General features: G+C 46.1%; 2 protein-coding genes across 3 annotated transcripts; one reads left to right on the top strand and one right to left on the bottom strand.

Annotated features, from left to right (window-relative positions):
* The first annotated feature begins 3,768 nt into the window (after nt 1-3,768).
* plg (plasminogen) lies at nt 3,769-12,617 on the top strand. The gene is made up of 19 exons (XM_047021763.1): nt 3,769-3,929; nt 4,340-4,475; nt 4,708-4,814; nt 6,136-6,250; nt 6,610-6,749; nt 7,091-7,211; nt 7,431-7,549; nt 7,915-8,077; nt 8,197-8,321; nt 8,640-8,799; nt 9,060-9,235; nt 9,601-9,749; nt 9,947-10,040; nt 10,264-10,375; nt 10,514-10,588; nt 10,981-11,121; nt 11,274-11,380; nt 11,632-11,777; nt 12,115-12,617. Exons 1-19 carry the CDS (start codon nt 3,881-3,883, stop codon nt 12,274-12,276), a joined length of 2,397 nt encoding a protein of 798 aa, XP_046877719.1. The 5' UTR covers nt 3,769-3,880; the 3' UTR covers nt 12,277-12,617.
* Nucleotides 12,618-12,652: 35 nt separating this feature from the next.
* On the bottom strand, nt 12,653-17,290 carry LOC124468888 (solute carrier family 22 member 2-like). 2 transcript variants are annotated; one of them, XM_047021911.1, is made up of 11 exons: nt 16,822-17,290; nt 16,608-16,711; nt 16,269-16,423; nt 15,255-15,423; nt 15,020-15,134; nt 14,850-14,950; nt 14,319-14,533; nt 13,910-14,018; nt 13,556-13,668; nt 13,263-13,362; nt 12,653-13,173 (listed from the first exon to the last, which is right to left on the bottom strand). In XM_047021911.1, the coding sequence occupies exons 1-11, from the start codon at nt 17,272-17,274 to the stop codon at nt 13,086-13,088; spliced, it is 1,722 nt and encodes a 573-aa protein (XP_046877867.1). In that variant the 5' UTR covers nt 17,275-17,290; the 3' UTR covers nt 12,653-13,085. The 2 variants fall into 2 exon arrangements, with proteins under 2 accessions (XP_046877867.1, XP_046877868.1); XM_047021912.1 differs by having other exon boundaries at nt 16,269-16,321.
* Nucleotides 17,291-18,162: the final 872 nt, after the last annotated feature.

Here is an 18,162-nt window from a genome sequence, read left to right as displayed (position 1 = left end):
CATTATAGAAGGCCAATGTGCTGTAACACAAGCCTTTGTCTATCCACCAGCTCAAAGTAACCAGTTAGACCAGACGTCACCAGACTGGATCAGCATGTACTTCAATCTATTGAACATAAAACATTATTTTCTTCATTTTAAATCAGAAGCCGAGCCAAGCAGCTTTGGTCTCAGAGAAATGTTCATCTCTTTCAAATCTGAAAACCTCAACGGTCATTTTTCTCACACACACACACACACACACACAAGACCATGGGAAAATCTTCCTGGGAGGAACTTTAAAACGAAGCGCGAAGGAAGAGAGTTTACATCTAATTATCATTTCAAACTAAGGGAAGTGCTTTTAAATGCTGTACCAACAAACATCCAACTTCCCTGCATTGAAAGCCAACAAACATCACATTTATTGGGGGTTTGTGATCCTTGACATTGAGCTCACTTATTTCCCAGCACCTCATCTCAATGCCCTGCTGTTTAGGGACTATCTGTAACACAGGCTAGGGGAGGCCTAGGCTGGAAGCACTTCCATACAAATCCCTCCACTGGTTAAGTGTATCTAAGCTGCAGTGCTTCACTGCAGACGCCTCCAGCTTGGATACCCCGCAGTTGTCTAGCCTAACATCTACAGTCCGCAAGTGTGGTCGAGGACGTTTGAAAGCACCTGTTCCGCGGTAAGGCTAACATCCGTGCCCCCGCCCCCTTCCCGGGCCCCCCTCCCTCTTGGTCTAACACAGGGATGCTTGGAGATCCGTGGGGATGGCACAGCACCCACCTGGCCCCAGGAGAGAGAGCAGTCGGGCCTGCTCCTGGAGGAGTCTGTGGAACTGCAGAGCCAGCTGGTCCTGGGGGCTGGGGCCCTGCGAGGACACACACACACATATTGTTCCTACATACCAGAGCTAGAGATGCATGACTAATACACACATACCGGTACCTGTACTTCTCTACGGTAGATATCGCATCCATCACAACTACCACAAATAATCCCTAACACACATGTTGTCAGTATGAACATCCTTTCTACTAACACATGTACACATATATCCCAACTACATGCATGCATTTTTTAACTTTTACCTTGAACAGAAAACTACAGATATCTAATATTATATCAGCGCTTGCCTTCATTTCTCGTTTGCAGGTGTTTTACTGCCCTCTAGTGGTTGGGAAGAGCCATTGTTGTGGTGGCAGAAATGGTGACTGACCTGTTGCAAAGCTCTGACGAGCAGGGCCTGATGTAAAGCCTGTTGAGATGAGCCTCTATCTGAGACAGAAGACTCCAACAGAGCCTGGATGACGGGACTGGGTGGCTGGGCTGAACCATGCGGACTAAGGCCAGTAGGACTGGGTGGCTGGGCTGAAGAGCCTGGTACAACTAGCTGGGCTAGGGAGAGAGGGCTGGAGCCAAGATCCCTTGGGTCGTGGTGGATACCTTGGTTCTCCGTGGCGTGGGGTCCTCCAGATCTCTGTGGATCAGGAACCCCAGCAGATGGGTGCAGTTCTTCCCTCCTCTCCTCCTCCAACTGTCTGCCCTCCAGATTAGTACCCAAGGCTGGAACTAACAACCATTGCTTCTGGCAGTTGTTGTCCATTGAAATATCAGCTGACATTATACCATTAATGCAGAAGGATGTCTCAGAAAATCCTCCCTGTAAGGTTGCACCCACAGGTTCTCCATGCCATAGCAATGTGCTATTTTTTTTATAATGTGCTCTTTACATAGTGACGTGTGTGGTCTCTGTCAGGTGGCAAGAAGTACAGAACATAGTCAACATAAAAACTGGACATGTAGCTTTAGGCTACGTAGAAAGTGTTTATTCAATAACAGCTTACTAGCCATACACACTGAAAAGTGGGTTTAATTCACTGAAGACTGTGGCAATAAAACAAATATTGTATTTAAATAATTAGACATATTTACAAAGTTATTGAAAAAACTGCGATATTTTAAGAGAGCTTTTATACTTACCGTCTTGTGTTCTGCTTCTTCAGCGGCGTGTATGAGCAGTGGAGCTAAATTGATGTTTTATCTGTCGCCACTGGCTACAGTTACTGTAAACATTAGGCTCAACGGGAACGACATTTTTTGCTAATAATCAGACTATACGCGAACAGTTTTTAAATTACCTTCCTGTGTTAAAATAGCATCTATGTTGCTGTTGGTCTATCAGGTGTATGAGGCTGTCACTTCATTTTCATGTGGAGTAAAAAAATATTATTTTGTGCCACGATTCAAGTGCATTCGAGTGGTTGATCAACTCTTGTTGTGCGTATAGCGCCACAACAGATCCTTTTCAGCGCCAAAAGGTTACTCTTTTAACCGGCTTAATTCAGAAGGGTACGAAGTGCAAATTTAAGTAGAAAGGCAGTTTAGTAATTACTGAAAATGTTTGCTGTGCCGGTATTAATCTATGCACATCAGATAATTAGAAACATTGTAAAAGATACGAAACCAAAGTATATCAGTATGCGATTCCTTACTGTAACTCCTAGTTCAACTTGCCTAAACACTACAACAGTATAATAGAATACATTTAATCCCTCCACCCATACGATGTCTATCACCTATGGCCTTCCACACACACCCAGTGGTTTAAGAAGAAGACGTTACACATACACAAAAGTTCCACTGTACCACTGCACCAACGAGCAACTGTCATGGTCATAATCTCTGTGGCCTAGGTTGAAACAGACTCCAGCCTACTGTGGAATGGCGATGATAGGTATGCAACCATTTTGAATTTCCTTACTGTAACATACAGTACGTTTTTAAAAGTACATTAATTAAAGGTCTAAAATAAAAGTCCTGTCCGCACCTTACTGTAATGAAAACAGTCTCTAAGCAATGCAACAGAGTGCATAAGTGTCGAAAGGTCATCATCTTTTGGAGTTGTGTTTTATTTGTAAGTGTAGGACATTGCCCTGCAACAGTTTGCTGTCAGAATCAAAACGAAACACAACTGTTCATTTAAGCTGTAGCTTTTAGTTCCGTTCAAACTTTACTCAACTGCTTATTATTTATTTACAAAAGGCACGCACATGGTCTAATGTCAAATTGATTCCTATAGTGTCTTGACATAACTTAATAAATATCAGTCATTACAGAAGACAAAACCGCTACTGCAAACATTTTGTTAAAGCTGTGGAAGATTTCATTAAAAAAAACGATCCATTATACGTTGAAGGACATCACTGGCCTAAATATGGTATTTTTCCATTCCCCATGTCCTCTTCTGCTCTTATTAGACTCGACACACAAGTCAGAGTTGAGGTAGACTAAGAAACATTACAAAACTAAAGATAGTTTCTAAATGATAGGCCTACGATCATCTTATTTTGACTAAAACATAAAAACAATATCACATGCAGCTTAAAAAAACAGTTTTCGCGCTCAAATGAATGCGAAAAAAATGTGCTCGCGTTAACTGTTGATGTCCCTGCCAAAATCTGATATCAAACTTGCGTCTCTGTTGTATAGTGGGTTAAGCAAGGGGAATTTCTATAGCCTAGTACTGCATTAAGCGCTGCAAGCTTGAAAGAAATAAAGGGATATGAATTAGGGGCCTGTGCCCCAGTAAAGTGTTATGTCTAAGAATGCCTCTGCATACTGCCAACAGCACTGACTTCAGAAAACACAAAACCATTTCAAAAGAAAGTTAGAGATGCTTCAGATTACCTACCACCCGGCCATTTCTCTCACAGGAGAGACCGCCCTGCCCACGAGTTGACAAACATGGTTTTTGACCTGTGCTCATCTTCATGGACAATGATTGACCGATGAGTGGAATCCATCGTAGGCCTATTTGTCTTACTGACTTGACTAAAAGTGGCCAAATCCCAGGCTGTGAGTGAGCCTGTTAACTGCTCATCAGTGCTCATCATGGAACTGTCCAGAACAGCTCTCCTGCTGGGCGCCCTCCTCTCCTCAGGTAAGATACACTTGGTGTGATTCTGGAGACTGACTGCTCATCCAGATGACTTTACTATGTTCCTGATTCAGTGTAAATACGAGCCGATTGGACAATGTGTTGTGTGGCACCCATCAGAGTCAATTCCTCCAATCTAACAGTCATTTAATCATGTTGATTTAAAGAAAATGCTATTAGTTGTGTAGAGGATCTGATGGGGGATCAAGTCTGTCAATTTATCGTATGGGCCAAAAAAAGAAAATATGTAGGATGCATAAATGGATAGAGCACAGTGATTTGGACAGTCCTTTCTGACTCGGACAACATCAATTGGGTGGGAAACATGAAATGTTGGCAGCCAGGCCAGGGAGGAGATAGGTGGGCCAGAGCCGGCTCTGAAACCAGACCTGTGTTTGTGGATGTGACTGCAGCCAGTGCATCTGCAATAGACCACTATGTCAAGACAGAGGGGGCCTGGATCCTGTCCCTGGTGAAGAGAGAGTACAACATCGGCACAGTGGAGGGGTGTGCTGTCAAATGTGATCAGGAGACAGAGTTCGTCTGCAGGTAAGTCACTGGAGTCTGAAAAGGGTTAATATCTCAAAACAGGTTTGTTACACTGAGATTAAATAAGATATACCTTTATTCGTCCCACAATGGGGAAATTCAGGCATTACAGAAGCAAAAAAAAAAAGACGTACCGTTTTTTCTGTGAATGTTTGGGATATGACATGGGAAAGATCCTGTGTAATCAGTGAGTGGTCATGTGTTTTTGTACACTGTGTGCATGTGTCTGCAGGTCCTTTATGTACGTTGAGAAAGACCAAGAGTGCTGGACGATACCTGCCAATAGCAAGTCAGAAGAATCTGTCAGGAGAGCCAGCACGTCACTGTGGGAAAACAAACGTGAGTCCATCAAGAAACCAAACAAAAATCCTCAAATCGTGACACTGTCTGCAATTCAAACCCTAACACATCATCCTGTTTTCAAGATATAAGTAGAAACCCTCTCAGTCTGGATAGGAATGGTGCAATTCTGGAATATTCTTTCAGTGTGTGTAAACACAACAGGTCTCCTGTGTATTCTTAGTTCAGGAGTTGTCAAAGGATCTTCCTGTAAGTGATGATGCAAGGTCGTACATTCCAAAGTCAATTTGGAAACTCGGTTTGACTAAGACAATTCAAACCGGTTCTACAGTAATCCGCGTCTTACCACAAATGACTGGGACTCAATTGACTAGGACAAGTTTAATAGGATTTATTTAGGTCTTTCGTCCCAGGTTAATGTTTAGCGCGAGTGTGCCAGAGTGTGTAAACAGAGGAGGACACTGTCCAAACACAGTGAGTGCGTCCCCCTTTGGACGATCAATGGGGTCAATGAGTCACCCTGTCTTATCAGAGGTGGGCGTTCAGAGGACAACAGGATAGCCTACTGTAGGAGGATCCTGATCAAGAGGAGGACCAAGTCCCTTCATCGGGGAATGTGTAATGATACTGTGCCTCCGATGTGGACGGAAACAACAGTCTTGTAGACTGTGTAGTTTGGGATTGGAAGCGGTTTGATGATACATCCTTTTTTTCCCCCACATTCCTTGATCTTATTCGCACTTATTTGCTCTTATGATACCTGACAATATGACATTCGGGTGTATTCCCTGTGCAGGTAATCCTTTGCAGTATGCGAACAGCACGGATAGCAAGGTCCACATTTAAAACGCTCTGCTCTTTGATTCTTGAGGTTATTGCTGAGTGTTTAAATGGTTAATTCTCTAACCCCCTCAAACATCTCGGTATGCAGTCACTCGATAGGTTGGCTAATGAGCATTACCAACTCCAAACCACATCTCAGTGGAGAGGACGTTTGGCAACACCCCTCCCGGTTCTGCATCATAGTAACTTGAAAAGGCACTCATACATCATACAGTACATTTCTATGAAACGTTTTAACAACAAGGGGCAAAAAAGATGGGATAATCGAAAATAAAACTTATGCAAAGATGGACTCACAATGGAGACAAGCATTGAGGAGTTCAGCTGGGCATGAGTATTAACCTATCTAAATGTTGTTTACAAAGTTACACTTTACAAACTTTACAGAAAATTATTGGTGGTTTGACATATCGATTGACTTGTAGCTTTACTTTGACAGACCTTTTTACAAATTCTAAATATATGGTTTTGTTGTATGAAATGAAAAATACCATATTTGGATCTTCTCCCTTTACAGGCTATCTCCTGGAGTGTGTGAACGGAATTGGTACTGACTACAGGGGGACTAAGACCAAGACCAAATCTGGGAAGACCTGTCAGAGATGGGCATCCAGATTCCCTCACAAACCCAAGTAGGTCTTCCTCATATCAGACACACCAACTCGCGTCTCTTACAGTTTGTCAGAACACTGTAATCTGGACCCAGCTTTATATTCATCCTGTCTTCTAACAATGACTTGTCTCTCTGTTACCCACCCTGTTCCACTTTTACTCCTCCAATCTCTCGTCTGCGCTCTCTCTCTCTCTCTTTCTCTCTCTTTCTGTCATCTGTCTCCTCTGTTTCTCTTTCTCCTTCTCTGTCGCCTCTCTCTTTCTCTCTCTCCTTCTCTTTCTTGTGTCACTCCTCCCTTTCCTTCTCTCCTTCTCTCTCTCTCTCTTTCCATCTCGCCTCCCCGCTTCCCTTCTCTCGCTCCTTCTTTGCCTCGTTCAGCATCACGCCGCAGAGCCATCAGCGGGCCGACCTGGAGTCCAACTTCTGCAGGAACCCAGACGGAGACGCCGGCGGCCCCTGGTGCTACACCATGGACCCCATCACTCGCTGGGAGACCTGCAACGTCCAGGACTGCACCGGTAACACCTGACACACACCAACAACACACACTAAACACACACACATTCTTATGGAGTCAGATGGCTGAGCGGTGAGGGAGTCGGGCTAGTAATCAGAAGGTTGCCGGATTGATTCCTTGCTGTGCCAAATGACGTTGTGTCCTTGGGAAAGGCACTTCACCCTACTTGCCTCGGGGGGAATGTCCCTGTACGTACTGTGAGTCGCTCTGGATAAGAGCGTCTGCTAAATGACTAAATGTAAATGTAAAAAGCAAGAACCCATGTGTTTATTACTGTCAAGCGCAAAGGGGCGTGGATACTGACACAAGTGTGTCCCGTTTTTTCTGGTGTGTGTTTGTCAGAGGAGTGTATGTTCTGCAGTGGAGAGGACTACAGAGGGAAGATTTCCACCACAGAAAAAGGATACACCTGCCAGCACTGGAGCTCTCAGACACCTCATAATCACGGATACATCCCCAGCGCGTAGGACACACACACACACACACAGAAATATACGCACACAAAAAATAGTACACACCACACACATGCACCTTTCTCTCTCTGTCTCTCTCTGTGTCTCTCACACGGTCTCCTTCTATGTCTCTCTCTCTCTCTCTCTCTCTGTCCTTCTCTCTCTCTCTCTCTCTCTCTCTCTCTCTCTCTCTCTCTCTCTCTCTCTCTCTCTCTCTCTCTCTCTGTCAGTCTCCCAGATAAGTACCTGGAGGAGAACTTCTGCAGGAATCCAGATGGAGACCCCCGGCCCTGGTGCTTCACCCAAAACCCTGCCAAGCGCTGGGACTTCTGCTCCATCTCTCGCTGTGGTGAGAGACGAGGACTTCCCACCCGCCCTCCCCGTCGCCTCCTCTTCCTCCCCGCCTCTCCTCCTCTCTTCTGCCTCGCTTGCCCTCCTCTCCTCTACCTCTCTGACTCGCTTGTCTTCCATCTCATCTGCTCTCTCCTCCTGCGGAGCTCCGCCCTCTCTCCCATCTTCTCCTACCTCACCCACCTGCTCTCTCTCCTTTACCTGCCTCCGTTTTGTGTTTGTTCTTTGACCTCCACCCTGCTCCCCCTCCCCCCTCCATTCTCTTTCATCTCTCTTCTGCCGAGTCGGTAGACTAGCCTCGCCAGATGACTCTCCTTAGTAACCCCCCCCCCCCCGCCCTCCTACCATGCCCTCCCCCTCCAGCTGCTGAACCCCCCACCATTGCCGGGGAGCTCGCCTGTTCCACCGGAGACGGTAGCGCCTACAGAGGCACGGTTTCCGTGACGACCTCCGGCAAAATCTGCCAGGCATGGTCGGCCCAGGTGCCGCAAAAACACAACCGCACACCCGACAACTACCCCTGCAAGTAAGACACGTGCACTTACACACGCACACTTACACACACGCACGTACCCACATGCACACATCAAAGTAAAATATTGGATCGCTAATGACACTGTTGTATGTGTGTGGTGTGTGTGTCAGAGACCTAGACAAGAACTATTGCCGTAACCCTGACAACGAGCGCATGCCATGGTGCTACACCACCGACGCAGATACACGCTGGGAATACTGCAAGGTCCCTTCCTGTGGAGACGTGCCCGCACCAGGTGTGTGTATGTGTGTGGTGTGTGTGTGTGTGTTGGCCTGTCTGTTTGGTGCCTCTAATGTATGGTACAACTTTCATATCCTGTCCTGCTTCTCTGCTACATAATAATGAGTCATCAGAAAATGTGATTCTGTCCCTTAAACACTCACATCATTGAGTAAATAATTGGAAATGGACTGAAATGGCTCTAACACTGCTAGATATTTGAAATAAATTGGTATCATTTGGACTGTCTGATTAGCTTTGTGAGAATGTGTCATAATCCTGGACGTCTCATATGTCACATCCTCTTTATTTGTATGTTTTCCTATGAGCGTAGATGATCCGGTGATTCCCCCAGAGACAGACGAATGCTACGAGGGCAATGGCAGCACCTACCGGGGTATGATGTCAGAGACTGTGAGCGGGAAGAAATGCCAGAGCTGGAGCTCCATGGTGCCTCACAACCACAAGAAGACCCCCAGGGACTTCCCAAATGGGTGAGGAACACACACTCTCAAAAACAACACACACGCAAAACACCAACACACACACTGAAACACTCACACCTTACTCGTGGACAGTACGTTGTCTGGTAGCCCTGTGACATGAATCAGTGTGGGTACCAAGGTGGTGTCTCTGGTTCACCTCAAGGCTGTTCCTCTGAGGTATACCTGTGTGTGTGTTGCAAACCTAACAAGCAGTCAGTCACCGTACGGAAGGTAAACACACGTGTTGTCGCTCTGTCACTGCTGCCTAGCGACTTGAGGAGGAACCTGTGTCGTAACCCAGATGAAGACCGTGCCCCCTGGTGCTACACTACTGACCCCTCTGTCCGCTGGGAGTACTGCGGTGTGGAGCGCTGCTCTGCCAAGCCTGTCAGACCCACTGCTGAAACCCCCAACGCCCCTCCCACGGAGGAGTTCCCCGAAACAGGTGCCTGGTTTCAGTCCGCTAGCTAGGCAATCCATTTATTCCGTCAGTAAGCTGGTTTGTGGGTCACTAGGTTACTGGCTTGTCAGTAACCCAGTTGATCGATCAGATAAGCTGTTATTCAGGGTTACTCACTCAATGCCTGTCCCTGACTACTCTTTGTTCCTGAATTCTCTGAATTCTCCTCTGCCTCTCATGTCTTCTCCCTGTCTCCTCACTTGCCTCTCCCTGCCTTCCCCTGCCTCTCTCGTTTCCTCCCTGTCTCTCCTCTCTCTTCCCCTTCCCTTCATCCCTCTACTGCGTCCCCCTGCCTCTCTCATCTACTGCTCGGCTGCCTTGTCCTGCCCTGCCCCTGTTGCCTCCTCCAGACTGCAAGGTGGGTGACGGTGCGACTTATCGAGGCTCCATCTCCATGACCCAGCTGGGAGTGACCTGCCAGGGCTGGTCCTCCCAGAGCCCCCACCAGCACGCCTCCTTCACCCCTGTGACGCACCCCACCAAGGGCCTCGACTCCAACGTAGGTCCCTGGACCCCCACAACCCAGGCCACTGGGACACGACAATGATTTACCGACCTTAACGAGATGGAAAAGGCCCATTGAATGGGAATATTTACACTGACTGGTTTTAGTAGAGGTTTTATCAAGATTCTGTGTCTGTGTTTGGGGAAGGTCTTTGAATTTTAGTTGCGGACTTTCTTCCTGCTGTTTCTCAGAGCTGCCGAAACCCAGATGGTGATTCCAATGGGCCCTGGTGCTACACCACTGACCGCAGCAAGAAATGGGACTACTGTATCATCCCTGACTGTGGTACGCACACTAAGACACACTACACATCACTATGAACACGCTACACATAGTACACACATATGTAGCAGAGGATGTGTGATATCAATAATATTGACCTCCCCAAAACCCAGTACATTCTTGTTTAGAGTAGAGGTAGTTGTTTGGGTTTCCAACGCACACACACAAACTCAAAAGATACAGTTGGTTCTGTCGTTTACAAGCTCCTCCTCTTTGTCCCGGTCAGGTCAGAAGTGCGGCCAGCCTGCTGTCAAACCTAAGAGGTGTTTCGGTCGCATCGTTGGAGGCTGCGTGTCCAAACCTCACTCATGGCCTTGGCAGATCAGCCTGCGAACCAAGTAGGACTTGAGGGCTTTAAACAGAAAACAAAGGAGTCATCCCGTGAATGAATGCTTGAAGAAATGCGTGAATGAATGAAGGACGCGTGGGAGCGACCGGTTCACCTTGTTCCCCTCTGTCTCCTTGCCCTCCTGCAGCACTGGGATTCACTTCTGTGGAGGGACCCTCATCGCCGCTCAGTGGGTTCTGACAGCTGCTCACTGTCTGGAGAGGTCAGTGTCATTGGCAGTGTGTGGTCCAGCCACAGGCATTCTTTGTTGACAGGAAGTTTTTTTTGACAGCTTTTGACATTATTTATCAACAGGAAGTTACTCTATACAGCTACAGGCATGTCATGCTAGAAAGCTAATGTAGCTAAAGCTACAGTTTACTACCATAGACTTTCTCTGCTTGTTATATCAATTCGTCAGGTTATAGTATTACAAACACTGTCTGTCTGCATAAATACACAATGCTTCAATAAACTAAAGTATAATTACAATACACCATACCTACATACAGTACCAGTCAAAAGTTGTCCAAACTTTTGACTGGTACTGTATGTATACAGATAATTAGTATATACTGTAAGTTGTATGTTCATTTGTGTGTGTGTGCGTGCAAGGTCCAAGAGGCCGTCAGCCTACAAGGTTTACCTGGGGACCTACAAGGAGCGTGGCTACGAGGCCTCCAAGCAGGAGAAGAACCTGGTGAAGCTGATTGTGGAGCCTGGTGGTGCCGACATCGCCCTGCTCAAACTAGACAGGTGGGTCCATTTACCAGCCTGCATGCCAGCATGCAGTCAACAAGCCTCACCCATTTGCTGATTGGTATAAATGACCACTTGATGTGTCAATGTTCAGCTTGATAGTCGATGGGAGAATGTGTTTTTACATGTTTATTCGTGTGTGTTTCCAGTCCCGCTCTCCTGAATGACAAAGTGCAACCTGCCTGTTTACCTGAGAAGGACTACGTGGTTCCAAGTGGGACAGAGTGCTACGTGACAGGCTGGGGGGAGACGCAAGGTATAGCTCAACACTCGGGTCTTCAGTAGCCGTGTGTGTGTTCAGGCTCCTAAGAAAAGCCCAATACACTGAACGTTTCCCCATTTCCTCCTTGCTCATCACACAAGGGGAGATAAGAGATATGAACTAGAGATACTGCATGTGAGATATGAACTAATGATGTATAGTGTTTTAACCACAGAGAAACTGACAGTGTGACAGGAGGTGTGACAGTGTGACAGGAGGTGTGACCCTGGCTACTTGTGCTGCAGGTACGGGAGGAGAGGGCGTCCTGAAGGAGACAGGCTTCCCTGTCATCGAGAACAAGGTGTGTAACCGGCCGTCCTACCTGGCCGGCCGGGTGAAGGACCACGAGATGTGTGCAGGGAACATCGAGGGAGGAACAGACAGCTGCCAGGTTTGAAGATGAGGATGGTGATGGTGGTGATGATTGTGTTTATGGTGATTTAGATGCTGGTGATAATGGTAATGACAATTACTATGACGGTGATGGTGGTAATGATGACAAGAGTAATGATGGTGCAAACTAGGAGTGTAATACTTAACAATCAAGGTCACAACAACATCAACAATGATCAAAATAATGAAGAATAATGGTGGAATAAAAACCTTAAGGTCCTGAATTGGAAAGGAAAAGCGACGATGAAAAGGCTAATGATGATAATGATGACAACGGTGGTAAAAACTTTGATGAAGATTGTGAAAATAACCTTAACCCATCCTCCCATCTCCAGGGTGACAGTGGTGGCCCCCTGGTGTGCCATGCCCAGAATGCCTTCATCCTGCAGGGCGTCACCTCCTGGGGGTTGGGCTGTGCCAACGCCATGAGGCCAGGTGTCTACGCTCGGGTCGCCAAGTTTGTTGACTGGATAGACAGCACCATAAAAGCCAACTAGCGTAGGGCATTTCCCAACACTGTGTTTACTAGTAGCAGCTGATGAGGTAATGTGCTAGCCCCTCTATGTTGTACAGTCCCACTGGTCTAATTCTGTCATAAAGACCTGAGAAGATCTGAAAATGGTTGGTGCTTTTGTGTCGCCGCCCTACAATTAAGGGATGGAATCATTAAAGAAAAATATTTTCTTAATTAACCTGCCTAGTTAGTATTAAGTATTAAGATGCCCCAGTCTCTGGGGCGTGCCTCACAGTGATATAGTACAGGAAGTTGAATGAACTTCCTGTTTGATGGAGGAACAGAGGAGGCTCTGGAGTAATAAAGCTGTATAAACAATTCAAATGCCCCATGTTCAATACTCACGTATTCTTCATTTGTACAAATTGTTTATTTCACCAGAAAAAAAAAATGGAAACCGGAGTTTACAATTTTTCACAATACAGTGCTGTTTTACAAGCATGGAAAACACTAACAGAAAACGAAAACAAAACAATGTAGTGCCAGGAAGTTTAAAAAAGTGCCACTAGGAAGATACCATAGTGGTTTATTTTAATACTTGGAGTTTCAACCAATATTTCCTCATTAGCTATTAAGATTGATGACAGAGATGTCATGAATATAAATAAAGACTGATTACACATACATACATACATACATACATACATACATACATACATACATACATACATACATACATACATACATACATACATACATACATACATACATACATACATACATACATACATACATACATACATACATACATACATACACATCCTGTTCAGTACTCAGTAGCTCTCTTTCTCTTTATACTGTCATTGTTTCTTTGTTGGCTGTCACATCAGAGGGCAAGAGATTGGTCATCTGTTGGACGTTCCATGAGTTCTCTTTGTTTCTGTAACAAACATCAAAACCATGCTTGTCTACATTTGGTTTGAGATTTGCTTCCTATAGATCTTCTAAAACATGGTTGAGGACACTGACCTGTTGGGAAACTCAATGTCATCGATGGTTTCAGGAAGAGGAACTCCCCTGGTCTCAGGAAGCAGCAGGACCAGCCCTCCTGCTACAAATGCTATGGCTCCTGAGAATGGCACAGCACACACACACACACAGAAGTTTGTTTTTCTATCCTAGTGGGGTCCGACCGTTGCCTTCCATATGTGTCATATCTAACAACCCCTAACTCTAATCTTAACCCTGGAGTTTGTCTGTGCGTCTTCACAAAATGTGTTCCGCTAAATGATTCTGCCACAGTAATACAATGCTGGACCCACCAAAGATGATAAGGGGCAGCTCCAGCCAGATGACAGCCAGCCTGTAGAGCAGGAAGGGAGCCACGATGCCTCCGACATCACACAGAGTCGAGCACACGGACACCCCCAGGTTCCTGCCAAGTAAAAAGCAAAGACCCATCAAACGTAAAGTGCAGTTGATTTCGCTGTCTCAATACAATGAAGCGAATGAAAAGGGATGCAAAACAGGTGGACACTTCCTTGCCATGGTCCCTAAATAAACACTTGTTCCAAGGTTTGTGTCGCGCTGTTCTATAGCTATAGCCTACATACAGCTTGGCGTGTGGATCACCAAACCACCAATCACCTCCATTATAAAACAGACTCGGGCCTTACCTGATAAAGGTGGGGTAAAGCTCGGTGTTGACAAACACCACCATCTCAAAAGCCATGGTGATGCCTAGCCTGCCAATACAAGCCACGGCTGTCTTGAACCAGAACATACCTGAGAAGGAGAGGGAGAAGAATGGAGACAACTGCAGATACATCGCCATGTTCAGTTCAAGACTATGTTGGGCCCTGAGCTTTCAACCGTTGGATTCCAATATGTTGCGTGCATGTATGTATATTCAACCCTTTAAAATCCAAGGCAACGACTCCATAGAAGTGAACACCCTTCAAAAACATAACAATTGTAAGCTTAAGACTACACTGTAAACACTCTATTAACCCAAAGTAACAGACACCCTTAACCACAAGGCTCTGACATATGGCTTCCTGAAGCGACCTTGCTCCATTCTCTTACTGTCAGGTATAAAGGCGGTGATGATACAGGAGGCTCCAGCCACTATGTTGGCGGTGGCGAAGGGGAGACGGCGTCCGATGCGCTCGATGGTAAAGAGGATGAGGAAGGCAGCAGGGAACTCTACCAGGCCTGAGATCAGGAAGTCGATGTACACATTTCCTCCAGTGATCCCCACACGCATGATAAGCCCCTGGTAGACCACAGCACTGGTGAACCTGGGGTACAGAAAGATAGCTGTATGAGGTCCAGACAACACTGGTAGACCACTAGCCACTAGTCAGGCTGGAGACCCCATATTCAATGGGTCTTGAAAGGGATTCCATTTCATCAAAACATGAGGGCCTGAAATCGTTTTTAGGCCTCAACCATGATCTTGTGTTCAGCAGTAGATGCTTAGGTTTCTATGAAGAAAGCTGGTGGTTTACTTCACCTCCATCACACATACATACGTACCCTCCGTTATATATACATACAATCCCAATCCTTCAAACATAGGTCAAACTAAAAGTGTATTTGGTGTAGAGCTCTCACCAGTTAAACATGAGGATGAAGGTGTGTTTCCTCATGTTGGGCGTTTTGATCAAGTCTATGAAGGAGGCGGTGGAGAGGTCTGCGTTGTCATCTCTCATAGTCTGAGAACGTATAAAAACAGAACAGTCACTCTAAAATAGTACAAGGTCATGCTCCTGACTGTCGCTCACCTCGATATTCTTGGAGAGCGTCTTGTTGTTCTCCTTGGCTATGTCTTTGGTGATCTCCACTGCTTTCCTGGCCTTTCCCTGAGAGAGGAGCCATCTGGGAGACTCTGGGATAAACCTGGAGGGACAACACTGAGGTCAGTGTGTGTCTGTGTGTGTGTGTGTGTATGTGGTAGGGTTTACTTCTCTCTGTGTCTGTATGGGTGTGCGGTAGTGTTTGTTTTTGTGTGTGTCTCACCAGTAGTATGCCAGGAAGAAGATGAAGGGCACAGTGAAGACCACCTGTAGCCAGCGCCAGTCTGTGATGTAGTAGGCTAGAAGGGGGAGGATGAGGATTCCAACGCTGAAGAACATTTGGTAGATCACCCCCACCGTCCTCCTGTACTCCACACCCACTATCTCCGTCACTAGTAGAAGAATACAACCACTTTGGAATTAATCCCACTCAGAAAATTTGATATTTGGAATAACATGTCCTGATGGAAAACCTGTCGGCAAAAAATTGAAAATGTATCTTTTATTCTGTATAAAATGATACTGTGTTTAGCTTTGTGTACAAAGAGAGGCCTACCCCCAAATCTGAACTCTGGGTAACACTAGGCTTACGTGAACAAGGGGACCTGGGCTTGATCATCATCTTACTGGAGAGGTCATAAAATATGTTAATCATATGGTCAAGCTTTGAGGGGTCAGAGAACACACGCACTCACACACACTCAAACACGCACACACTCACACACACACTCAAACACGCACGCACACACGCGTGTCAGGTCTATGCAAGGGAGCCAATGAAAGAATGGGACATTCCATGGGACATCCCATGGGACATTTGCATGTCTTTGTTTAATGAATGTCAAAAGCGGTTTTGTTTAAATAGTTAGCTAGCTCGACTTGCTAGCGGACAAACTTTGTAGCATCATGGCGTGTGATGTTTTGTCTGTGGGCTGGCCGCAGGCAATAAAGCTTTCTTAACTTTTTCACCGAAAGACTGTCCAATGCTTGATAGATTAATATTTCTGACAAAACTCCCGAATGAAATTAGCTAGCTCGACTTGCTAGCGGACAAACTTTGTAGCATCATGGCGTGTGATGTTTTGTCTGTGGGCTGGCCGCAGGCAATAAAGCTTTCTTAACTTTTTCACCGAAAGACTGTCCAATGCTTGATAGATTAATATTTCTGACAAAACTCCCGAATGAAACGTGAATTCATGTGACTGCGTAAGTGTGTGTGTTCGTTTTAGCCTCTTACTGAGGACATAACCGGACATCCAGCCTCCCTTTGCTCCAAAACCAAAGATGGCTCTGAAGACCAGCATGGAAATGTAGTTAGGAGACACTGCCACCAGAATGCCAGCTACTGCATTCAACACATTAGACATCAGGAAGCTCATCTTCCTGCCAAACCTGTAGGTGCAGAAATATGGTTATGGAAAGAAGATGGAGGCGTAAAACAACAACATGTTGTTGATATTAGCAATAGTAGCTCATTAGCTATGTTAGCTTGAAATTAGTTATATTGTATGGTGTTCACTGTCCTTTAGCTGGTCAATGATACAGTTGGTCCAAGTAACCAGCTGCAAAGCCTTACCTGTCAGCCAGGTAACCAATCGCAATGGAGCCAAAAAGAAAGCCGATGTTGAGTGTGGCCTGGAACATGTCCACCACCCAAGCGTCCCCACACACCAGATCAAACTGGAAACAAGAAATATCAACATTCTCCAATATATCTGTTCCTTCTCAGTCCTTTCTCGCTTCATATATCACACAATCTTTTGAGGTAGTCTCTCAGGACTAGTACTCACCTCCGTGACAAATGAACTTCGACCCTCATAGTCGTATTCCCAGCCATCCCTGCAGGTGGTCATGGGAGTTGTCCTGAGGTCTATCTCTGGGTCCAGACAGCTGAGGCCTGTAGAGTTCCAGTCCAGGTCGTACCTCTCACACTGGCTGTGGACCATCCCCCCAGCAGAGGAGTTCACCAGAGGCACCGTCAGCCTGCGCGTGTCCTCCAGGCTCCATCCACAGCCCCTCCGGAGGTCGCTCACCCCCTGGTCACGGCACCAGTGCTCCGGGGTGAAACCCTGGAACACGATGCCCACGTAGACGCCGGCGAAGGGAAGCGACACAAAACACATCAGCGCGAAGATACGCTTCTGGCAACGGCCAAAGGTACCGGCTTCTTCCAGGATATCATCGAAGGTCGCCATAGTTGTTACGCTGGGCAGGAGAGGTCCAGTCCTGAAACTGCTACTCATGCAGCTGCAGGGGTCTGTGTGTGGGGTTTTAACAGCTGTGATCTGATCTAAAGTCCAAATGAGAAACCGACCTTGGACCTACAGTTTGGTGTTGAAACCAACTAACCATGCTATGAGACATCAACAGAGGCCCCGGTTACTGTTTAATCCAGCCTGACATTGATGCTACTGGAATTATGTAACAAATCTCTTGGACTGGGTGTAATGGTCATCTTGCGGAATGTCACATTGCCAGAACAAATGAGCCCTCTACTCTAGCATTATGTTTAATGATAATAATACATTTTATTTTCCAAGGCGCCTTTCTTGGCACTCAAGGACACCTTACAGAGGTATATATAAAAAAAAACATTAAAAGCAGCAGAAAAATTAGAAATACAACAACATTAAAAACAACAGAAGGAAACTGTGCAAATGAAATTACATGGAATAGGCAGTAGTAAGTGGTTTGTTTTGAGTTTTGATTTGAAATGGGGGAATGAATCAATATTTCTTAGTTGGGGTGGTAGTGAGTTCCAGAGACGGGGAACAGAGTGGCTGAATGCTCTACTCCCCATGGTGGTGAGACGGGCAGACGGGGCGGACAGGTGTATGGAGGAAGAGGATCTGAGGGAGCGGGAGGCAGTGGGACAAATATGGGGGGTGAGGTGGTGGATGGCCTTAAATGTAAACAGGAGAATCTTTTTATTGTATGCGAAACTGGACCGGGAGCCAGTGGAGTTGTAGAAGGACAGGAGTGATGTGGTGGATTGAGGGGGGGTTAGGGGTGAGGTATTGGACACATGAGTTCAGTCTGGCTGCTGATTTATGAGCTAGAGTGAGAGTGCTTGTTTGTAGACAATAATTAGTTTTATCTTGCCCGATGAAAAACGTTCACAGTTTATTATT

Source organism: Hypomesus transpacificus, chromosome 6 (genome assembly GCF_021917145.1).
Source record: "Hypomesus transpacificus isolate Combined female chromosome 6, fHypTra1, whole genome shotgun sequence".
Taxonomy (NCBI): domain Eukaryota; kingdom Metazoa; phylum Chordata; class Actinopteri; order Osmeriformes; family Osmeridae; genus Hypomesus; species Hypomesus transpacificus.
Note: the sequence above shows the minus strand (reverse complement) of the source record. Positions and strands in the feature narration are given on the sequence as shown.